A 22,695-nucleotide genomic window follows, 5' to 3' on the forward strand; every position below is an offset into this window, starting at 1 on the left:
TAATTTACATTTAAATTGAATTTTCACTTAGTCATGCATTGATATCAATGGGAGACCAAGTGAAAATGTGACGTAAGTGGACGTTAGGATCCACCCCCATCAGACCTGGGTTGCAAATACTTTAAACATGAATTTACAACCTTTATCTGACCCTGATTGAGCTTGTCTGGAGCAATAAACCAATAGAAACACCACAAAATGTCAAACCCCATCCATCTGACACTCCAGGCAGACTCTAACAAATTATACATTTTTTAAGTATTTGAAACCCAGTTCTGCCCCCTTAGACCCGCCCCATGTCTCCTATTGGTTGTAGGGTTTGGTGTTGAAGCAGGTCCCGTCCTCGATCATGTTGAGGAACATCTTCTCGTACATCTTGTGTATGGAGGAGGTGGAGATGATCCGGTTGATCTTCTTGATGCTCCTGAGGAGCGGCCGTGGTGCCCCCTGCTGCCGGAGCCTGCTCAGGCTGTGACTCAGACCCTTTCATTGATGGATTCATAGATTAGCTTTTATTTTGCACCATTTTAAACAAATACATATACAGACTACATCGTTTTAACGATCAAGGAGAACACAAAGTGATCAAGTCAGTTACTCCGTCTTCTCCTTTGCGGTGCTTTCGTCAAAGGAAACCCAACACACTTCTAATTGGATCATCTTATCTTTTTGTTGGTACGTAGAAAAGGACAAATGAGGAATGTCCACAGTCATAATTGGTGGAGATTAAGGCAGGCGTGTTAATGTGCATGGTGGTGACGGACCAATACCTTATTAATGTCCAGGTCCTTGTTCTGCTTCTTCCAAAGGTGTAGGAGCTGCAGGAGGTACTGCTGGGAGCGGCATGAGGAGACCACGGCCCTGATGTCTTCCTCGTGAGCCCGGACCCCTGGAAGACTCTTCATCACCATCATCAGGTCACCCAGGGTCAGGTTCTTCAAACCCGCACACCTGGACACCTTACGCTCACAGTGGTTCACACCTGAGACAACAGGGTAGAGGAGGAACTCAGGTTAAACTGATACTACTCTTAGACACCTGTACACCTTACGCTCACAGTGGTTCACACCTGAGACAACAGGGTAGAGGGGGAACTCAGGTTAAACTGATACTACTGTTATATACCTGGACACCTTACGCTCACAGTGGTTCACACCTGAGACAACAGGGTAGAGGAGGAACTCAGGTTAAACTGATACTACTGTTAGATACCTGGACACCTTACGCTCACAGTGGTTCACACCTGAGACAACAGGGTAGAGGAGGAACTCAGGTTAAACTGATACTACTGTAAGACACCTGTACACCTTACGCTCACAGTGGTTCACACCTGAGACAACAGGGTAGAGGGGGAACTCAGGTTAAACTGATACTACTCTTAGACACCTGTACACCTTCCACTCACAGTGGAGGGAAAATATAATGGAGAAAGGTTAGTCATGATACTACTCTTAAGACAGCTGGATTAGTGCTGCCACAATTATCGTATAACCACGTAACCAACGGTTATGGATGAAGAACATCAGGAAAATGTCAAACTATTTTGTAGAACAACAGCTGACTGAAGACGGGATGGCTGGGAACTCGTGTGGTTGAGTCAGTCTCTGCTATAACCTGGACAGCCCTAACCTGGACAGCCCTTAACCTGGACAGCCCTTAACCTGGACAGCCCTTAACCTGGACACCCTTAACCTGGACACCCCTAACCTGGACACCCCTAACCTGGACACCCCTAACCTGGACACCCCTAACCTGGACACCCTTAACCTGGACACCCTTAACCTGGACACCCTTAACCTGGACACCCCTAACCTGGACACCCTAACCTGGACACCCTTAACCTGGACACCCTTAACCTGGACACCCTTAACCTGGACACCCCTAACCTGGACACCCTTAACCTGGACACCCCTAACCTGGACAGCCCTAACCTGGACAACTTCCACTCACAGTGGTTCACTGGATAATAGATATGATGAGCCCAGGACATAACGGTCCTTCTGATTTTAGCTCAGATTAGTAGAGCATAATGCTTTAACGCCCTGGGTTCGATTCCGGGACCACCCATAAGTAGAATGTATCCCACATGACTGTAACCTTTGGATAAAAGCGTCTGCTAAATGGCATATATTATATTATAACAGGACCCTCAAACCTCATTGGAAATAGATATGATGAGCCCAGGACATAACAGGACCCTCTCATTGGATAAAGATATGATGAGCCCAGGACATAATTTTTATTTTTTTATTTCACCTTTATTTAACCAGGTAGGCTGTTGAGAACAAGTTCTCATTTAACCTGAGCACCTGGCCAAGATAAAGCATAGCAGTGTGAACAGACAACACAGAGTTACACATGGAGTAAACAATTAGCAAGTCAATAACACAGTAGAAAAAAATGGGCAGTCTATATACAATGTGTGCAAAAGTGAACCTGAGGTAGGCATGAGGAGGACCAGGGCCCAGGCCCAATTTTGCAGATTAACACTGGAGTGATAAATGATCCTAATGTACAGGTAGAGACCCCCAAAAGAGCAGAAAAGTAAATAAATAAAAACAGTATAAAAACAGTATGGGAATGAGGTAGGTGAAAAAGGGTGAGCTATTAAACCTAGACTATGTACAGCTTAAATTGAGTTCTGCTCAGCTGATGGTTGGAGAGGGAGATAAAAGTCTCAACTTCAGCTTTGCAATTCCCAGTCAAGGCAGCCCTGGTACTGGAGGACTAAGGCGGCCAAATAACTTTAGGGATGATCAGTGAGATCACACCTGCTGACCAAATGCGCGTGACGGATGGGTTAGGATTGCCATCGTGACCAGTGAACCTTTAAACATGCTTTACCTAGCATGGACTTGTAGATGACCTGGAGCCAGTGGGTCTGGCGACTCTAAACAACGAATACTTGTAGTGAGGGCCAGCCCACTAGACCAGTTCTGCATACTTAGACCCGCCCTAGTCTCCAGTGGTGGGTGGTATAAGGTGCTTTAGTGACAAAACGGATGGCACTGTGATAGACTCTTCCAGTTTGCTGAGGAGTGTTGGAAGCCATTTTGTAGATGCCCTGAGGAGTCGAGGAACCCCCCTGTAGGATAGTCAGTTTTACTAGGGTCAACCCTTGGCAGCTGAGTGAAGAGGCTTTGTTGCGGAATAAACAAAAGCATATACGACTCTGGATTTGATTTTTGATTGGAGATGTTTGATGTGAGTCTGGAAGGAGAGTTTGCAGTCTAGCCAGACACCTAGGTACTTATAATGTCCCATATTCAAGGTTGGAACCAGACAGGGTGGTGATGCTAGTCGAGCATGCGGGTGCAGGCAGCCATCGGTTGAAAAGCATGCATTTGGTTTTACTCGCGTTTAAGAGCAGTTGGAGGCCACGGAAGGAGTGCTGTATGGCACAGCTCGTTTGGAGGTCTAGCACAGTGTCCAATGACGGCTCACGAAAGTATATAGAATGGTGTCGTCTGCGTAGGGTGGATCAGGGAACGCCCTGATGTCTTCCAAGAGCAACATCATTGATATATACAGAGAAAAGAGGTTCGGCCCCTGAACCTGTGGCACACCCCTAGAGACTGCCAGAGGACCGGAACAGCATGCCCTCTGATTTGACACACTGAACCTGTCTGCAAAGTAACCTGAACCAGGCAAGGCAGTCATGGAAAAACCGAGGCTGTTGAGTCTGCCGACACCTTAAGAAACAGGGTTGACAGAGACAAACCTGAGGAGGAACTCCCTTAAACCATCATACTGTAAAATACCTGGCGGTTATCATCATTTAGTACCTTGACACCCCTGAACCTGCTGGAAACCACACCTTACGCTCACAGTGGAGAAACCTGGGACTCGAGATGGTCAGTGACCTGTTTGTTGACACCCTTAACCTTAGTAGGCACCCCAGGATGGATATAGGTCTACCTTAAGCAGTTTGGGACAGGGTGTCTCCCCCTTTGAAGACGGGGGATGACCCCTTTCAACTATTTTGGGGATCACAGACCTGAAGAGAGATGGTTGAACAGGCTGGTAATCAGGGTTGCGACAACCTGGCGGCAGATAGTTTAAAATACGGGCCCAATTGACAAGCCCTTAACCTGATTTAACCTGGACACAGGTTTTGCAGCTCTTTCTGAACATCTGCTAATCTGGATTTCTAAAGGACAGAACCTGGACAGGCTTGGACAGCCCCTAAGGAACCCTAACCTGGACACCCTTAACCTGGCCCTAACCTGGACAGCCAGGCCTAACCTGGACAGCCGTTAACCTGGACAGCCCTTATTGAACCTAACCTGGATCATGGATTTAACCTGGACAGACCTGTTTCCTAACCTCAATGCAGTGGGCACCCTGGGAACCTGGCTCTTGACACTCCACCTGGACTTCACAGTGTCCCAGAACTTTTTGGAGTTGGAGCACCCCAGGATGCACACCCCTAACCTGCCTGAAAGCTGGCCTTAGCTAACCTGACTGCCCTAACCTGGACAACTTGGTTCACAGTGGTTCCCTGAACAGATATGATGAGCCCAGGACTAACGGACCCTATCTCATTACAGGATGTTTTTGTGCTGGTAGTGGGGCAGTCAGGATGGAATGAACCACATGGCTGTATCTGTTCAGGTTCTGCATATTTTTATAACAGGACCCTCTCATTAAAATGGTGCCCAGGACAGACCCTACTTTTAAAGAATGAGCCCAGGACATAACAGGACCCTCTCATTGGATAAAAGTCTTTAGAACTCATATGCAGCAGCCAATAGCAGAGCTCTACTAAATGGATCCTACTGACCTTGAATGATGCCGTAGAGTTTAACCTGGTCTTTGTTCTGTTCTCTCCAGAGTCTCAACAGGAGTAGTATCTGCTGCTGGGGGGAGCAGGCCTTCTTAAGCTTCTCCAGACTCTTCCTGTCCACCTTCTTCCCAGGCAGGCTCTCCAGGAGACGCTCCAGGGGAACGGAGGACAGACGGAGAGACGCCAGAGACTGGAAGATGGCCTCCTCACACAGCGACACGTCTGAGACAGAGGGAGAGAGAGAGAGAGAGGACACTGACGTTACATCCTGGTACTTAGGTACATGTTTTCTTTCCGATACATTGAGATGTTGATTGATTCTGTGTGAAGAGACAGATGTGTTGGGTTTACTCTATTGGGACCATAATTGTATCCTATTCCAAAAACAGCCTTTCTGTTTCAGGTTCTATCAAATAAACATTCATTTATTCTATTGAACAGATATCAAATCACTAGATGATGAGCACCAGTTCACATGAAGACCTCAACGCCTGTGGAGATGGACCTCAACCTCCCCCCCTGATACGGCTCACTGTGATACGTCACATGGACCTCAACCTCCCCCCTGATACGGCTCACTGTGATACGTCACATGGACCTCAACCTCCCCCCCTGATACGGCTCACTGTGATACGTCACATGGACCTCAACCTCCCCCCCTGATACGGCTCACTGTGATACGTCACATGGACCTCAACCTCCCCCCCTGATACGGCTCACTGTGATACGTCACATGGACCTCAACCTCTGATACGGCTCCCCTAGATACGGCTCACTGTGATTTGGTTTCACATGGACCTCAGACCTCCCCCTGCTGCTGATGTGAACAATGGTGTTCTGTGTGCATCGTTCTGGTTCTAGAACTCAGTACTGTGTTTGGTTTCCTGGGAGACTCATCAGGCTCACTCTGATGCAGCAGTGCTGTGTGTGTTCTGTGTGTGGTGAACTGTGTGTTTGTGTGTGTGTGTGTGTGTGTGTGTGTGTGTGTGTGTGTGTGTGTAATGGAGGGTATCCAGTCATTACCAGACCAGATAATGAAAACATCACTTCCTCTCACTTCTTTGTTCCATCCCAGCGGCGACACACTCATTTCCCTTCACAGCCTCTCCTCCTTCCTCCTTATGTACTTCTGGCTTCGTTCCTAAGTCTGTAGTTGACTCCTAAAGTGCACCGCATTCCCTTTATAGTGCACTACTTTCAATAGGGCTCCGGTCAAAAGTAGTGCACTATATAGGTAATAGGGTGCCATTTTGGGATGCAGGTCTGACCTACAGCAGGGCTGAGTTGGTTGGGGGTTACCCTGGTGGCCGGGTGTGGGGCTACACTGATGCCATGATTACTGTATTTATGTGATAACCTTTGTATACCTGCAATGTGCAATGATGGAAAAGTACTGGGTAAATTGAGATGTACTGCTTTAAGTTCTCAGGATGAGAATTGTCTGCACCTACTGATAGATTTACAGCAGGTCTGACTTACAGCAGGTCTGACTTACAGCAGGTCTGACTTACACAGCAGGTCTGATTTATAGCAGGTCTGACCTACAACAGGTCTGACTTACACAGCAGGTCTGACTTACACAGCAGGTCTGACTTACACAGCAGGTCTGACCTACAACAGGTCTGACTTACACAGCAGGTCTGACTTACACAGCAGGTCTGACTTACACAGCAGGTCTGACTTATACAGCAGGTCTGACCTACACAGCAGGTCTGACTTACACAGCAGGTCTGACTTACACAGCAGGTCTGACTTACACAGCAGGTCTGACTTACACAGCAGGTCTGACTTACACAGCAGGTCTGACTTACACAGCAGGTCTGACTTGACTTACAGCACAGCAGGTCTGACTTACAGCAGGTCTGACTTACACAGCAGGTCACAGCAGGTCTGACTTACACAGCAGGTCTGACTTACACAGCAGGTCTGACTTACACAGCAGGTCTGACTTACACAGCAGGTCTGACTTACAGCAGGTCTGACTTACAGCAGGTCTGACTTACACAGCAGGTCTGACTTACACAGCAGGTCTGACTTACAGCAGGTCTGACTTACAGCAGGTCTGACTTACACAGCAGGTCTGACTTACACAGCAGGTCTGACTTACACAGCAGGTCTGACTCACAGCAGGTCTGACTCACAGCAGGTCTGACTTACAGCAGGTCTGACTTAGAGCAACCAACGGCATAGATATATTTCCTCTCAATTTGAAATTTTTACTTCAAACTATTTTCTAATTCTTTGTCACCATAGAAATAGAACGACTGAATCATTGTAATTGTATGTCCTACGAAAACAAATCCTGAATTAATTGTTAAGGAGAGCGTCAGTCCCCAGGGAAAGTAAGAGTTCTGGGTGTTCTACTCTGAGAGTTGTTAGTCATCCTATAGGAACTCAGGTTCATGTGAAGAGTTGATTCTCATGGAAGTCAACCTCCCCCTGACACGGCTCATTGTGATACATCACACAGCAGAGATGGTGTGATGGAAGACAGGTGTTCTGTGTGCATCGTTCAGGTTCTAGAATGAGAACTCAGTACTGTGTTTGGTCTCCTGGGAGACTCATCAGGCTCAGTCTAATGTGTTGTGGTTCTGTGGTGTGTGTGTGTGTGTGTGTGTGTGTGTGTGTGTGTGTGTGTTCTCAGCAGCATTCTTCATGGTTTCAGCCTGAGTAAGACCCAAACTGGCGGCCTGTGAGCAAAGAAACGAACATGTTTTTCATGGTTGGGCATAAGATACTGTAAAAACCCCAGCAAATCAGCTCCAATTGATTTTAATTTAGGAAATCTGTTCCCAAGTATTCCCACGTAAACTAGAAAGACACGTGATCGTAAACGTTTTATTTGATTTAACCTTTATTTAACTTGGCAAGTCAGATAAGAACAAATTCCTATTTACAATGACGGCCTACACCGGCCAAACCCTAACCGGGACGACGATGGGCCATTTGTGAGCCGCCCTATGGAATGTGAGCCACCCTATGGGATGTGAGCCGCCCTATGGAATGTGAGCCACCCTATGGAATGTGAGCCGCCCTATGGAATGTGAGCCGCCCTATGGAATGTGAGCCGCCCTATGGATGTGAGCCGCCCTATGGAATGTGAGCCGCCCTATGGGATGTGAGCCGCCCTATGGGATGTGAGCCGCCCTATGGGATGTGAGCCGCCCTATGGAATGTGAGCCGCCCTATGGGATGTGAGCCGCCCTATGGGATGTGAGCCGCCCTATGGGATGTGAGCCGCCCTATGGGATGTGAGCCGCCCTATGGGATGTGAGGCGCCCTATGGGATGTGAGGCGCCCTATGGGATGTGAGCCGCCCTATGGGATGTGAGCCGCCCTATGGGATGTGAGCCGCCCTATGGGATGTGAGGCGCCCTATTGGGATGTGAAGTGCCCTATGGGATGTGAGCCGCCCTATGGGATGTGAGCCGCCCTATGGGATGTGAGCCACCCTATGGGATGTGAGCCGCCCTATGGGATGTGAGCCGCCCTATGGGATGTGAGCCGCCCTATGGGATGTGAGCCGCCCTATGGGATGTGAGCCACCCTATGGGATGTGAGCCGCCCTATGGGATGTGAGCCGCCCTATGGGATGTGAGCCACCCTATGGGATGTGAGCCGCCCTATGGGATGTGAGCCCTATTGGATGTGAAGTGCCCTATGGGATGTGAGCCACCCTATACAAATGTATGCAAGGTTTGAAATTATTATGTATTAGTCAAATATTATATATGTTTGGGCTTCCTGCGGTCAATTTGCAGTCTACAAATTATCTGTAATTGTGTTCCGGCCCCCAGACCATCTGCTCAAGAAAAAACTGTCTGGAGTTACTGGAGTTAGTGGGATGACGTCTGGAGTTAGTGGGATGACGTCTGGAGTTAGTGGGATGACGTCTGGAGTTAGTGGGATGACGTCTGCAGTTAGTGGGATGACGTCTGGAGTTAGTGGGATGACGTCTGGAGTTAGTGGGATGACGTCTGGAGTTAGTGGGATGACGTCTGGAGTTAGTGGGATGACGTCTGGAGTTAGTGGGATGACGTCTGGAGTTGCTGCAGTTAGTGGGATGACGTCTGGAGTTGCTGCAGTTAGTGGGATGACGTCTGGAGTTGCTGCAGTTAGTGGGATGACGTCTGGAGTTGCTGCAGTTAGTGGGATGACGTCTGGAGTTGCTGCAGTTAGTGGGATGACGTCTGGAGTTGCTGCAGTTAGTGGGATGACGTCTGGAGTTGCTGCAGTTAGTGGGATGACGTCTGGAGTTGCTGCAGTTAGTGGGATGACGTCTGGAGTTACTGCAGTTAGTGGGATGACGTCTGGAGTTACTGCAGTTAGTGGGATGACGTCTGGAGTTACTGCAGTTAGTGGGATGACGTCTGGAGTTACTGCAGTTAGTGGGATGACGTCTGGAGTTACTGCAGTTAGTGGGATGACGTCTGGAGTTACTGTAGTTAGTGGGATGCTGTCTGGAGTTAGTGGGATGACATCTGGAGTTAGTGGGATGACATCTGGAGTTAGTGGGATGACATCTGGAGTTACTGTAGTTAGTGGGATGCTGTCTGGAGTTAGTGGGATGACATCTGGAGTTAGTGGGATGACATCTGGAGTTAGTGGGATGACATCTGGAGTTACGGAAGTTAGTGGGATGACGTCTGGAGTTACTGCAGTTAGTGGGATGACGTCTGGAGGTAGTGGGATGACGTCAGGAGTTAGTGGGATGACGTCTGGAGTTACTGGAGTTAGTGGGATGACGTCTGGAGTCAGTGGGATGACGTCTGGAGTTACTGGAGTCAGTGGGATGACGTCTGGAGTTACTGGAGTTAGTGGGATGACGTCTGGAGTTACTGGAGTCAGTGGGATGACGTCTGGAGTTACTGGAGTCAGTGGGATGACGTCTGGAGTTACTGGAGTCAGTGGGATGACGTCTGGAGTTACTGGAGTCAGTGGGATGATGTCTGGAGTTAGTGGGATGATGTTGACCTGCTGTTCAAGTGAAACGTTGTAGGCAGCTGTGATTAACTGGGTTTCAACCAGTGTTGCCTGCTGCTGCAAGAGTTTACCTGCTGAGATCAAGCCGAGGTATTTTCTTGGGGATAGAAAACAGTTTCAGGTGAAGTTACTCATTAAAACCTCTGTTGCACATCTGTCCCATTCAGACTCACATACTTAGTAAAAGTACAGGAGTCAGACACTGTGGTCATTTAGTCGGTGTGAAGCTGAGCGGGTCGTCGTGCAGAGCTGTGGACTAGGGATGCTCATTCCTTTTTTAATAGACATTACGTGGTGCATGTGCTGTGGTCATGTGTAGCTCAGGAGGTAGAGCGTGGCGTTCGCAACGCCAAAGGTAGTGGGTTTGATTCCCGCTGGGGCCACCCATACAAAAAAAAACAACAATGTAAATCGCTTTGGATAAGAGAGTCTGGCATATATCACCATTATCCTGTATATTCTCACCAGTGTGACACTGTGTGTGGTGTTGGGAGCACTCCAGGACAGATCCTTCAGCCTTGTTCTCACACAGTGTGTTCTGGGTGGGGGTCCCCGGTCGCAGGGTCTTCAAGCCCAGCTCAGAGCAGTTCCTGTGAGGCACACACGGCTCGCTGGCAGACATCCGGCTGGAGAACAGGCCCTGCGGACACGCCTCACACGCCGTGTCTATCTCCGGTGTACCTAGGAGAGAAGAACACAAAACAAACTTCCAATTTATGACACCTGACCAAGATCATTTCTTTATTTCTTTACAGGTGGGGGATCATGTTTTTAATCACAATCTGAGAGAAATGGCTCTTTTCACATCAAGCCTCTTCAGGTTATACATTTCCAATATGTCAAGTTACAAGTACTGTATGGTTACAATCTGTGTTCTCTATGCCTTTGAGTCCTCGACCCCTGAAGGTCTTGGCGACAATCATAGTGGGTTTCCCCTTCACCTGCTGGTGGTTCTCATCATGAAGCAGCAGTGGAAGTGTGGAGGTTCATTGTTTAGACAGGAGTAAACTACTAAACGGTGCTATAACGCCATCTACCACATCCTGCTTTAGAACAGAGAAGAAGTGAGAATCGGAGACTGTATCAGGTCCTTCATGCATCCAGTATGATGATATTTGACAGAGATGAAAGCGTGTGACAAGGCATATTTGAGTGAAAACAGATGACATGATGTCAAAGCGTGTGACAAGGCATATTTGTGTGAAAACAGATGACAAGATGACAGCGTGTGACAAGGCATATTTGCGTGAAAACAGATGACATAATGACAAAGTGTGTGACAAGGCATATTTGTGTAAGTACATTAACTCATAGGTCTATATGAAATGACTAGTTATTACTACAAGTGACCAGCAGAGCATCTTCACTAGGTCATAGATCCTCAGGTTGACAAGCCATACAGTGGTCATAGATCCTCAGGTTGACAAGCCATACAGTGGTCATAGATCCTCAGGTTGACAAGCCATACAGTGGTCATAGATCCTCAGGTTGACAAGCCATACAGTGGTCATAGATCCTCAGGTTGACAAGCCATACAGTGGTCATAGATCCTCAGGTTGACAAGCCATACAGTGGTCATAGATCCTCAGGTTGACAAGCCATACAGTGGTCATAGATCCTCAGGTTGACAAGCCATACAGTGGTCATAGATCCTCAGGTTGACAAGCCATACAGTGGTCATAGATCCTCAGGTTGACAAGCCATACAGTGGTCATAGATCCTCAGGTTGACAAGCCATACAGTGGTCATAGATCCTCAGGTTGACAAGCCATACAGTGGTCATAGATCCTCAGGTTGACAAGCCATACAGTGGTCATAGATCCTCAGGTTGACAAGCCATACAGTGGTCATAGATCCTCAGGTTGACAAGCCATACAGTGGTCATAGATCCTCAGGTTGATAAAGCCATACAGTGGTCATAGATCCTCAGGTTGATAAAGCCATACAGTGGTCATAGATCCTCAGGTTGACAAGCCATACAGTGGTCATAGATCCTCAGGTTGACAAGCCATACAGTGGTCATAGATCCTCAGGTTGACAAGCCATACAGTGGTCATAGATCCTCAGGTTGACAAGCCATACAGTGGTCATAGATCCTCAGGTTGACAAGCCATACAGTGGTCATAGATCCTCAGGTTGACAAGCCATACAGTGGTCATAGATCCTCAGGTTGACAAGCCATACAGTGGTCATAGATCCTCAGGTTGACAAGCCATACAGTGGTCATAGATCCTCAGGTTGACAAGCCATACAGTGGTCATAGATCCTCAGGTTGACAAGCCATACAGTGGTCATAGATCCTCAGGTTGACAAGCCATACAGTGGTCATAGATCCTCAGGTTGACAAGCCATACAGTGGTCATAGATCCTCAGGTTGACAAGCCATACAGTGGTCATAGATCCTCAGGTTGACAAGCCATACAGTGGTCATAGATCCTCAGGTTGACAAGCCATACAGTGGTCATAGATCCTCAGGTTGACAAGCCATACAGTGGTCATAGATCCTCAGGTTGACAAGCCATACAGTGGTCATAGATCCTCAGGTTGACAAGCCATACAGTGGTCATAGATCCTCAGGTTGACAAGCCATACAGTGGTCATAGATCCTCAGGTTGACAAGCCATACAGTGGTCATAGATCCTCAGGTTGACAAGCCATACAGTGGTCATATAGATCCTCAGGTTGACAAGCCATACAGTGGTCATAGATCCTCAGGTTGACAAGCCATACAGTGGTCATAGATCCTCAGGTTGACAAGCCATACAGTGGTCATAGATCCTCAGGTTGACAAGCCATACAGTGGTCATAGATCCTCAGGTTGACAAGCCATACAGTGGTCAGGTTGACAAGCCATACAGTGGTCATAGATCCTCAGGTTGACAAGCCATACAGTGGTCATAGATCCTCAGGTTGACAAGCCATACAGTGGTCATAGATCCTCAGGTTGACAAGCCATACAGTGGTCATAGATCCTCAGGTTGACAAGCCATACAGTGGTCATAGATCCTCAGGTTGACAAGCCATACAGTGGTCATAGATCCTCAGGTTGACAAGCCATACAGTGGTCATAGATCCTCAGGTTGACAAGCCATACAGTGGTCATAGATCCTCAGGTTGACAAGCCATACAGTGGTCATAGATCCTCAGGTTGACAAGCCATACAGTGGTCATAGATCCTCAGGTTGACAAGCCATACAGTGGTCATAGATCCTCAGGTTGACAAGCCATACAGTGGTCATAGATCCTCAGGTTGACAAGCCATACAGTGGTCATAGATCCTCAGTGGTTGATCCTCAAGCCATACAGTGGTCATAGATCCTCAGGTTGACAAGCCATACAGTGGTCATAGATCCTCAGGTTGACAAGCCATACAGTGGTCATAGATCCTCAGGTTGACAAGCCATACAGTGGTCATAGATCCTCAGGTTGACAAGCCATACAGTGGTCATAGATCCTCAGGTTGACAAGCCATACAGTGGTCATAGATCCTCAGGTTGACAAGCCATACAGTGGTCATAGATCCTCAGGTTGACAAGCCATACAGTGGTCATAGATCCTCAGGTTGACAAGCCATACAGTGGTCATAGATCCTCAGGTTGACAAGCCATACAGTGGTCATAGATCCTCAGGTTGACAAGCCATACAGTGGTCATAGATCCTCAGGTTGACAAGCCAGTGGTCATAGATCCTCAGGTTGACAGTGGTCATAGATCCTCAGGTTGACAAGCCATACAGTGGTCATAGATCCTCAGGTTGACAAGCCATACAGTGGTCATAGATCCTCAGGTTGACAAGCCATACAGTGGTCATAGATCCTCAGGTTGACAAGCCATACAGTGGTCATAGATCCTCAGGTTGACAAGCCATACAGTGGTCATAGATCCTCAGGTTGACAAGCCATACAGTGGTCATAGATCCTCAGGTTGACAAGCCATACAGTGGTCATAGATCCTCAGGTTGACAAGCCATACAGTGGTCATAGATCCTCAGGTTGACAAGCCATACAGTGGTCATAGATCCTCAGGTTGACAAGCCATACAGTGGTCATAGATCCTCAGGTTGACAAGCCATACAGTGGTCATAGATCCTCAGGTTGACAAGCCATACAGTGGTCATAGATCCTCAGGTTGACAAGCCATACAGTGGTCATAGATCCTCAGGTTGACAAGCCATACAGTGGTCATAGATCCTCAGGTTGACAAGCCATACAGTGGTCATAGATCCTCAGGTTGACAAGCCATACAGTGGTCATAGATCCTCAGGTTGACAAGCCATACAGTGGTCATAGATCCTCAGGTTGACAAGCCATACAGTGGTCATAGATCCTCAGGTTGACAAGCCATACAGTGGTCATAGATCCTCAGGTTGACAAGCCATACAGTGGTCATAGATCCTCAGGTTGACAAGCCATACAGTGGTCATAGATCCTCAGGTTGACAAGCCATACAGTGGTCATAGATCCTCAGGTTGACAAGCCATACAGTGGTCATAGATCCTCAGGTTGACAAGCCATACAGTGGTCATAGATCCTCAGGTTGACAAGCCATACAGTGGTCATAGATCCTCAGGTTGACAAGCCATACAGTGGTCATAGATCCTCAGGTTGACAAGCCATACAGTGGTCATAGATCCTCAGGTTGACAAGCCATACAGTGGTCATAGATCCTCAGGTTGACAAGCCATACAGTGGTCATAGATCCTCAGGTTGACAAGCCATACAGTGGTCATAGATCCTCAGGTTGACAAGCCATACAGTGGTCATAGATCCTCAGGTTGACAAGCCATACAGTGGTCATAGATCCTCAGGTTGACAAGCCATACAGTGGTCATAGATCCTCAGGTTGACAAGCCATACAGTGGTCATAGATCCTCAGGTTGACAAGCCATACAGTGGTCATAGATCCTCAGGTTGACAAGCCATACAGTGGTCATAGATCCTCAGGTTGACAAGCCATACAGTGGTCATAGATCCTCAGGTTGACAAGCCATACAGTGGTCATAGATCCTCAGGTTGACAAGCCATACACTAGGTCATAGAGCCTCAGGTTGACAAGCCATACAGTGGTCATAGATCCTCAGGTTAACAAGCCATACAGTGGTCATAGATCCTCAGGTTGACAAGCCATACAGTGGTCATAGATCCTCAGGTTGACAGGCCATACAGTGGTCATAGATCCTCAGGTTGACAAGCCATACAGTGGTCATAGATCCTCAGGTTGACAAGCCATACAGTGGTCATAGATCCTCAGGTTGATAAGCCATACAGTGGTCATAGATCCTCAGGTTGACAGGCCATACAGTGGTCATAGATCCTCACGTTGACAAGCCATACAGTGGTCATAGATCCTCAGGTTGACAAGCCATACAGTGGTCATAGAGCCTCAGGTTGACAAGCCATACAGTGGTCATAGATCCTCAGGTTGACAAGCCATACAGTGGTCATAGATCCTCAGGTTGACAAGCCATACAGTGGTCATAGATCCTCAGGTTGACAAGCCATACAGTGGTCATAGATCCTCAGGTTGACAAGCCATACAGTGGTCATAAATCCTCAGGTTGACAAGCCATACAGTGGTCATAGATCCTCAGGTTGACAAGCCATACAGTGGTCATAGCTCCTCGGGTTGATAAAGCCATACAGTGGTCATAGATCCTCAGGTTGACAGGCCATACAGTGGTCATAGATCCTCAGGTTGACAAGCCATACAGTGGTCATAGATCCTCAGGTTGACAAGCCATACAGTGGTCATAGATCCTCAGGTTGACAAGCCATACAGTGGTCATAGATCCTCAGGTTGACAAGCCATACAGTGGTCATAAATCCTCAGGTTGACAAGCCATATAGTGGTCATAGATCCTCAGGTTGACAAGCCATACAGTGGTCATAGATCCTCAGGTTGACAAGCCATACAGTGGTCATAGATCCTCAGGTTGATAAGCCATACAGTGGTCACAGATCCTCAGGTTGACAGGCCATACAGTGGTCATAGATCCTCACGTTGACAAGCCATACAGTGGTCATAGATCCTCAGGTTGACAAGCCATACAGTGGTCATAGAGCCTCAGGTTGACAAGCCATACAGTGGTCATAGATCCTCAGGTTGACAAGCCATACAGTGGTCATAGATCCTCAGGTTGACAAGCCATACAGTGGTCATAGATCCTCAGGTTGACAAGCCATACAGTGGTCATAGATCCTCAGGTTAACAAGCCATACAGTGGTCATAGATCCTCAGGTTGACAAGCCATACAGTGGTCATAGATCCTCAGGTTGACAAGCCATACAGTGGTCATAGATCCTCAGGTTGACAAGCCATACAGTGGTCATAGATCCTCAGGTTGATAAGCCATACAGTGGTCATAGATCCTCAGGTTGACAAGCCATACAGTGGTCATAGATCCTCAGGTTGACAGGCCATACAGTGGTCATAGATCCTCAGGTTGACAAGCTATACAGTGGTCATAGATCCTCAGGTTGATAAGCCATACAGTGGTCATCGATCCTCAGGTTGACAAGCCATACAGTGGTCATAGATCCTCAGGTTGACAAGCCATACAGTGGTCATAGATCCTCAGGTTGATAAGCCATACAGTGGTCATAGATCCTCAGGTTGACAAGCCATACAGTGGTCATAGATCCTCAGGTTGACAGGCCATACAGTGGTCATAGATCCTCAGGTTGACAAGCCATACAGTGGTCATAGATCCTCAGGTTGACAAGCCATACAGTGGTCATAGATCCTCAGGTTGACAAGCCATACAGTGGTCATAGATCCTCAGGTTGACAAGCTATACAGTGGTCATAGATCCTCAGGTTGACAAGCCATACACTAGGTCATAGAGCCTCAGGTTGACAAGCCATACAGTGGTCATAGATCCTCAGGTTGACAAGCCATACAGTGGTCATAGATCCTCAGGTTGACAAGCCATACAGTGGTCATAGATCCTCAGGTTGACAAGCCATACAGTGGTCATAGATCCTCAGGTTAACAAGCCATACAGTGGTCATAGATCCTCAGGTTGACAAGCCATACATTGGTCATAGATCCTCAGGTTGACAAGCCATAGACAGTGGTCATAGATCCTCAGGTTGACAAGCCATACAGTGGTCATAGATCCTCAGGTTGACAAGCCATACAGTGGTCATAGATCCTCAGGTTGATAAGCCATACAGTGGTCATAGATCCTCAGGTTGACAGGCCATACAGTGGTCATAGATCCTCAGGTTGACAAGCCATACAGTGGTCATAGATCCTCAGGTTGACAAGCCATACAGTGGTCATAGATCCTCAGGTTGACAAGCCATACAGTGGTCATAGATCCTCAGGTTGACAAGCCATACAGTGGTCATAGATCCTCAGGTTGACAAGCCATACAGTGGTCATAGATCCTCAGGTTGACAGGCCATACAGTGGTCATAGATCCTCAGGTTGACAAGCCATACAGTGGTCATAGATCCTCAGGTTGACAAGCCATACAGTGGTCATAGATCCTCAGGTTGACAAGCTATACAGTGGTCATAGATCCTCAGGTTGACAAGCCATACAGTGGTCATAGATCCTCAGGTTGACAAGCCATACAGTGGTCATAGATCCTCAGGTTGACAAGCCATACAGTGGTCATAGATCCTCAGGTTGACAAGCTATACAGTGGTCATAGATCCTCAGGTTGACAAGCCATACAGTGGTCATAGATCCTCAGGTTGATCCTCAGGTTGACAAGCCATACAGTGGTCATACATCCTCAGGTTGACAAGCCATACAGTGGTCATAGATCCTCAGGTTGACAAGCCATACAGTGGTCATAGATCCTCAGGTTGACAAGCCATACAGTGGTCATAGATCCTCAGGTTGACAAGCCATACAGTGGTCATAGATCCTCAGGTTGACAAGCCATACAGTGGTCATAGATCCTCAGGTTGACAAGCCATACAGTGGTCATAGATCCTCAGGTTGACAAGCCATACAGTGGTCATAGATCCTCAGGTTGACAAGCCATACAGTGGTCATAGATCCTCAGGTTGACAAGCCATACAGTGGTCATAGATCCTCAGGTTGACAAGCCATACAGTGGTCATAGATCCTCAGGTTGACAAGCCATACAGTGGTCATAGATCCTCAGGTTGACAAGCCATACAGTGGTCATAGATCCTCAGGTTGACAAGCCATACAGTGGTCATAGATCCTCAGGTTGACAAGCCATACAGTGGTCATAGATCCTCAGGTTGACAAGCCATACAGTGGTCATAGATCCTCAGGTTGACAAGCCATACAGTGGTCATAGATCCTCAGGTTGACAAGCCATACACTAGGTCATAGAGCCTCAGGTTGACAAGCCATACACTAGGTCATAGAGCCTCAGGTTGACAAGCCATACAGTGGTCATAGATCCTCAGGTTAACAAGCCATACAGTGGTCATAGATCCTCAGGTTGACAAGCCATACAGTGGTCATAGATCCTCAGGTTGACAGGCCATACAGTGGTCATAGATCCTCAGGTTGACAAGCCATACAGTGGTCATAGATCCTCAGGTTGACAAGCCATACAGTGGTCATAGATCCTCAGGTTGATAAGCCATACAGTGGTCATAGATCCTCAGGTTGACAGGCCATACAGTGGTCATAGATCCTCACGTTGACAAGCCATACAGTGGTCATAGATCCTCAGGTTGACAAGCCATACAGTGGTCATAGAGCCTCAGGTTGACAAGCCATACAGTGGTCATAGATCCTCAGGTTGACAAGCCATACAGTGGTCATAGATCCTCAGGTTGACAAGCCATACAGTGGTCATAGATCCTCAGGTTGACAAGCCATACAGTGGTCATAGATCCTCAGGTTGACAAGCCATACAGTGGTCATAAATCCTCAGGTTGACAAGCCATACAGTGGTCATAGATCCTCAGGTTGACAAGCCATACAGTGGTCATAGCTCCTCGGGTTGATAAAGCCATACAGTGGTCATAGATCCTCAGGTTGACAGGCCATACAGTGGTCATAGATCCTCAGGTTGACAAGCCATACAGTGGTCATAGATCCTCAGGTTGACAAGCCATACAGTGGTCATAGATCCTCAGGTTGACAAGCCATACAGTGGTCATAGATCCTCAGGTTGACAAGCCATACAGTGGTCATAAATCCTCAGGTTGACAAGCCATATAGTGGTCATAGATCCTCAGGTTGACAAGCCATACAGTGGTCATAGATCCTCAGGTTGACAAGCCATACAGTGGTCATAGATCCTCAGGTTGATAAGCCATACAGTGGTCACAGATCCTCAGGTTGACAGGCCATACAGTGGTCATAGATCCTCACGTTGACAAGCCATACAGTGGTCATAGATCCTCAGGTTGACAAGCCATACAGTGGTCATAGAGCCTCAGGTTGACAAGCCATACAGTGGTCATAGATCCTCAGGTTGACAAGCCATACAGTGGTCATAGATCCTCAGGTTGACAAGCCATACAGTGGTCATAGATCCTCAGGTTGACAAGCCATACAGTGGTCATAGATCCTCAGGTTAACAAGCCATACAGTGGTCATAGATCCTCAGGTTGACAAGCCATACAGTGGTCATAGATCCTCAGGTTGACAAGCCATACAGTGGTCATAGATCCTCAGGTTGACAAGCCATACAGTGGTCATAGATCCTCAGGTTGATAAGCCATACAGTGGTCATAGATCCTCAGGTTGACAAGCCATACAGTGGTCATAGATCCTCAGGTTGACAGGCCATACAGTGGTCATAGATCCTCAGGTTGACAAGCTATACAGTGGTCATAGATCCTCAGGTTGATAAGCCATACAGTGGTCATCGATCCTCAGGTTGACAAGCCATACAGTGGTCATAGATCCTCAGGTTGACAAGCCATACAGTGGTCATAGATCCTCAGGTTGATAAGCCATACAGTGGTCATAGATCCTCAGGTTGACAAGCCATACAGTGGTCATAGATCCTCAGGTTGACAGGCCATACAGTGGTCATAGATCCTCAGGTTGACAAGCCATACAGTGGTCATAGATCCTCAGGTTGACAAGCCATACAGTGGTCATAGATCCTCAGGTTGACAAGCCATACAGTGGTCATAGATCCTCAGGTTGACAAGCTATACAGTGGTCATAGATCCTCAGGTTGACAAGCCATACACTAGGTCATAGAGCCTCAGGTTGACAAGCCATACAGTGGTCATAGATCCTCAGGTTGACAAGCCATACAGTGGTCATAGATCCTCAGGTTGACAAGCCATACAGTGGTCATAGATCCTCAGGTTGACAAGCCATACAGTGGTCATAGATCCTCAGGTTAACAAGCCATACAGTGGTCATAGATCCTCAGGTTGACAAGCCATACATTGGTCATAGATCCTCAGGTTGACAAGCCATACAGTGGTCATAGATCCTCAGGTTGACAAGCCATACAGTGGTCATAGATCCTCAGGTTGACAAGCCATACAGTGGTCATAGATCCTCAGGTTGATAAGCCATACAGTGGTCATAGATCCTCAGGTTGACAGGCCATACAGTGGTCATAGATCCTCAGGTTGACAAGCCATACAGTGGTCATAGATCCTCAGGTTGACAAGCCATACAGTGGTCATAGATCCTCAGGTTGACAAGCCATACAGTGGTCATAGATCCTCAGGTTGACAAGCCATACAGTGGTCATAGATCCTCAGGTTGACAAGCCATACAGTGGTCATAGATCCTCAGGTTGACAAGCCATACAGTGGTCATAGATCCTCAGGTTGACAAGCCATACAGTGGTCATAGATCCTCAGGTTGACAAGCCATACAGTGGTCATAGATCCTCAGGTTGACAAGCCATACAGTGGTCATAGATCCTCAGGTTGACAAGCCATACAGTGGTCATAGAGCCTCAGGTTGACAAGCCATACAGTGGTCATAGATCCTCAGGTTGACAAGCCATACAGTGGTCATAGATCCTCAGGTTGATAAGCCATACAGTGGTCATAGATCCTCAGGTTGACAAGCCATACAGTGGTCATAGATCCTCAGGTTGACAAGCCATACAGTGGTCATAGATCCTCAGGTTGACAAGCCATACAGTGGTCATAGATCCTCAGGTTGACAAGCCATACAGTGGTCATAGATCCTCAGGTTGACAAGCCATACAGTGGTCATAGATCCTCAGGTTGACAAGCCATACAGTGGTCATAGATCCTCAGGTTGACAAGCCATACAGTGGTCATAGATCCTCAGGTTGATAAGCCATACAGTGGTCATAGATCCTCAGGTTGACAAGCCATACAGTGGTCATAGATCCTCAGGTTGACAAGCCATACAGTGGTCATAGATCCTCAGGTTGACAAGCCATACAGTGGTCATAGATCCTCAGGTTGACAAGCCATACAGTGGTCATAGATCCTCAGGTTGACAAGCCATACAGTGGTCATAGATCCCAGGTTGACAAGCCATACAGTGGTGATCCTCAAGCCATACAGTGGTCATAGATCCTCAGGTTGACAAGCCATACAGTGGTCATAGATCCTCAGGTTGACAAGCCATACAGTGGTCATAGATCCTCAGGTTGACAAGCCATACAGTGGTCATAGATCCTCAGGTTGACAAGCCATACAGTGGTCATAGATCCTCAGGTTGACAAGCCATACAGTGGTCATAGATCCTCAGGTTGACAAGCCATACAGTGGTCATAGATCCTCAGGTTGACAAGCCATACAGTGGTCATAGATCCTCAGGTTGACAAGCCATACAGTGGTCATAGATCCTCAGGTTGACAAGCCATACAGTGGTCATAGATCCTCAGGTTGACAAGCCATACAGTGGTCATAGATCCTCAGGTTGACAAGCCATACAGTGGTCATAGATCCTCAGGTTGACAAGCCATACAGTGGTCATAGATCCTCAGGTTTGAGTGGTCAAGCCATACAGTGGTCATAGATCCTCAGGTTGACAAGCCATACAGTGGTCATAGATCCTCAGGTTGACAAGCCATACAGTGGTCATAGATCCTCAGGTTGACAAGCCATACAGTGGTCATAGATCCTCAGGTTGACAAGCCATACAGTGGTCATAGATCCTCAGGTTGACAAGCCATACAGTGGTCATAGATCCTCAGGTTGACAAGCCATACAGTGGTCATAGATCCTCAGGTTGACAAGCCATACAGTGGTCATAGATCCTCAGGTTGACAAGCCATACAGTGGTCATAGATCCTCAGGTTGACAAGCCATACAGGCTATTTGGAAAGTATACAGACCACTTAACTTCTTCTACATTTTGTTACATTACAGACTTATTCTTTTCTCATCAATCTACACACAATACCCCATAATGACAAAGCAAAAAAATGTTTTTTCAGACATTTTTGAACATGTATAAAAATACAAAAAAACTGAAATATCACATGTACATAAGTATTCAGACCCTTTACTCAGTACTTTGTTGAAGCACCTTTGGCAGTGATTACGGCCTGGAGTCTTCTTGGGTATGACGCTACAAGCTTGGCACACCTGTATTTGGGGAGTTTCTCCCAGTCTTCTCTGCAGATCTTCTCAAGATCTGTCAGGTTGGATGGGGAATGACGCTGCACAGCTATTTTCATTGTCTCTCCAGAGATGCCTGGGTTTTGGCTGGGACCCTCAAGGACATTGTCCTGTTAGAAGGTGAACCTTCACTCCAGTCTGAGGTCCTGAGCAGCTCTGGAGCAGGTTTTCATGAAGGATCTCTCTGTACTTTGCTCCGTTCATCTTTCCCTCGATGCTGACTAGTCTCCCAGCCGCTGAAAAACATCCCCACAGCCTGATGCTGCCACCACCATGCTTCACCGTAGGGATGGTGCCAGGTTTCCTCCAGACGTGATGCTTGGCATTCAGGCCAAAGAGTTCAATCTTGGTTTCATCAGACCAGAGAATTTTGTTTCTCATGGTCTGAGAGTCTTTAGGTGCC

The 22,695-nt window shown here is 47.5% G+C and overlaps 1 protein-coding gene across 2 annotated transcripts in view; it reads right to left on the reverse strand.

The window, feature by feature from the left end:
- Positions 1-281: 281 nt before the first annotated feature.
- Positions 282-22,695, reverse strand: part of LOC127928768 (tumor necrosis factor receptor superfamily member 11B-like) — a 41,964-nt gene continuing 19,550 nt past the window's right edge. The window contains exons 3-6 of one of the 2 annotated variants that reach the window (XM_052516125.1): positions 10,235-10,450; positions 4,784-5,008; positions 771-982; positions 282-483 (exon numbers count right to left, since the gene is read on the reverse strand). In XM_052516125.1, coding sequence (XP_052372085.1) covers positions 304-483; positions 771-982; positions 4,784-5,008; positions 10,235-10,450 — 833 coding nt within the window. In that variant the 3' untranslated portion in view covers positions 282-303. Of the gene's footprint in view, positions 484-770; positions 983-4,783; positions 5,009-7,618; positions 9,655-10,234; positions 10,451-22,695 lie in introns of those variants that run through there. The other variant, XM_052516124.1, reaches the window with a different exon arrangement.

The sequence above is a fragment of the Oncorhynchus keta genome, unplaced genomic scaffold (assembly GCF_023373465.1).
Source record: "Oncorhynchus keta strain PuntledgeMale-10-30-2019 unplaced genomic scaffold, Oket_V2 Un_scaffold_3956_pilon_pilon, whole genome shotgun sequence".
Classification (NCBI taxonomy): domain Eukaryota; kingdom Metazoa; phylum Chordata; class Actinopteri; order Salmoniformes; family Salmonidae; genus Oncorhynchus; species Oncorhynchus keta.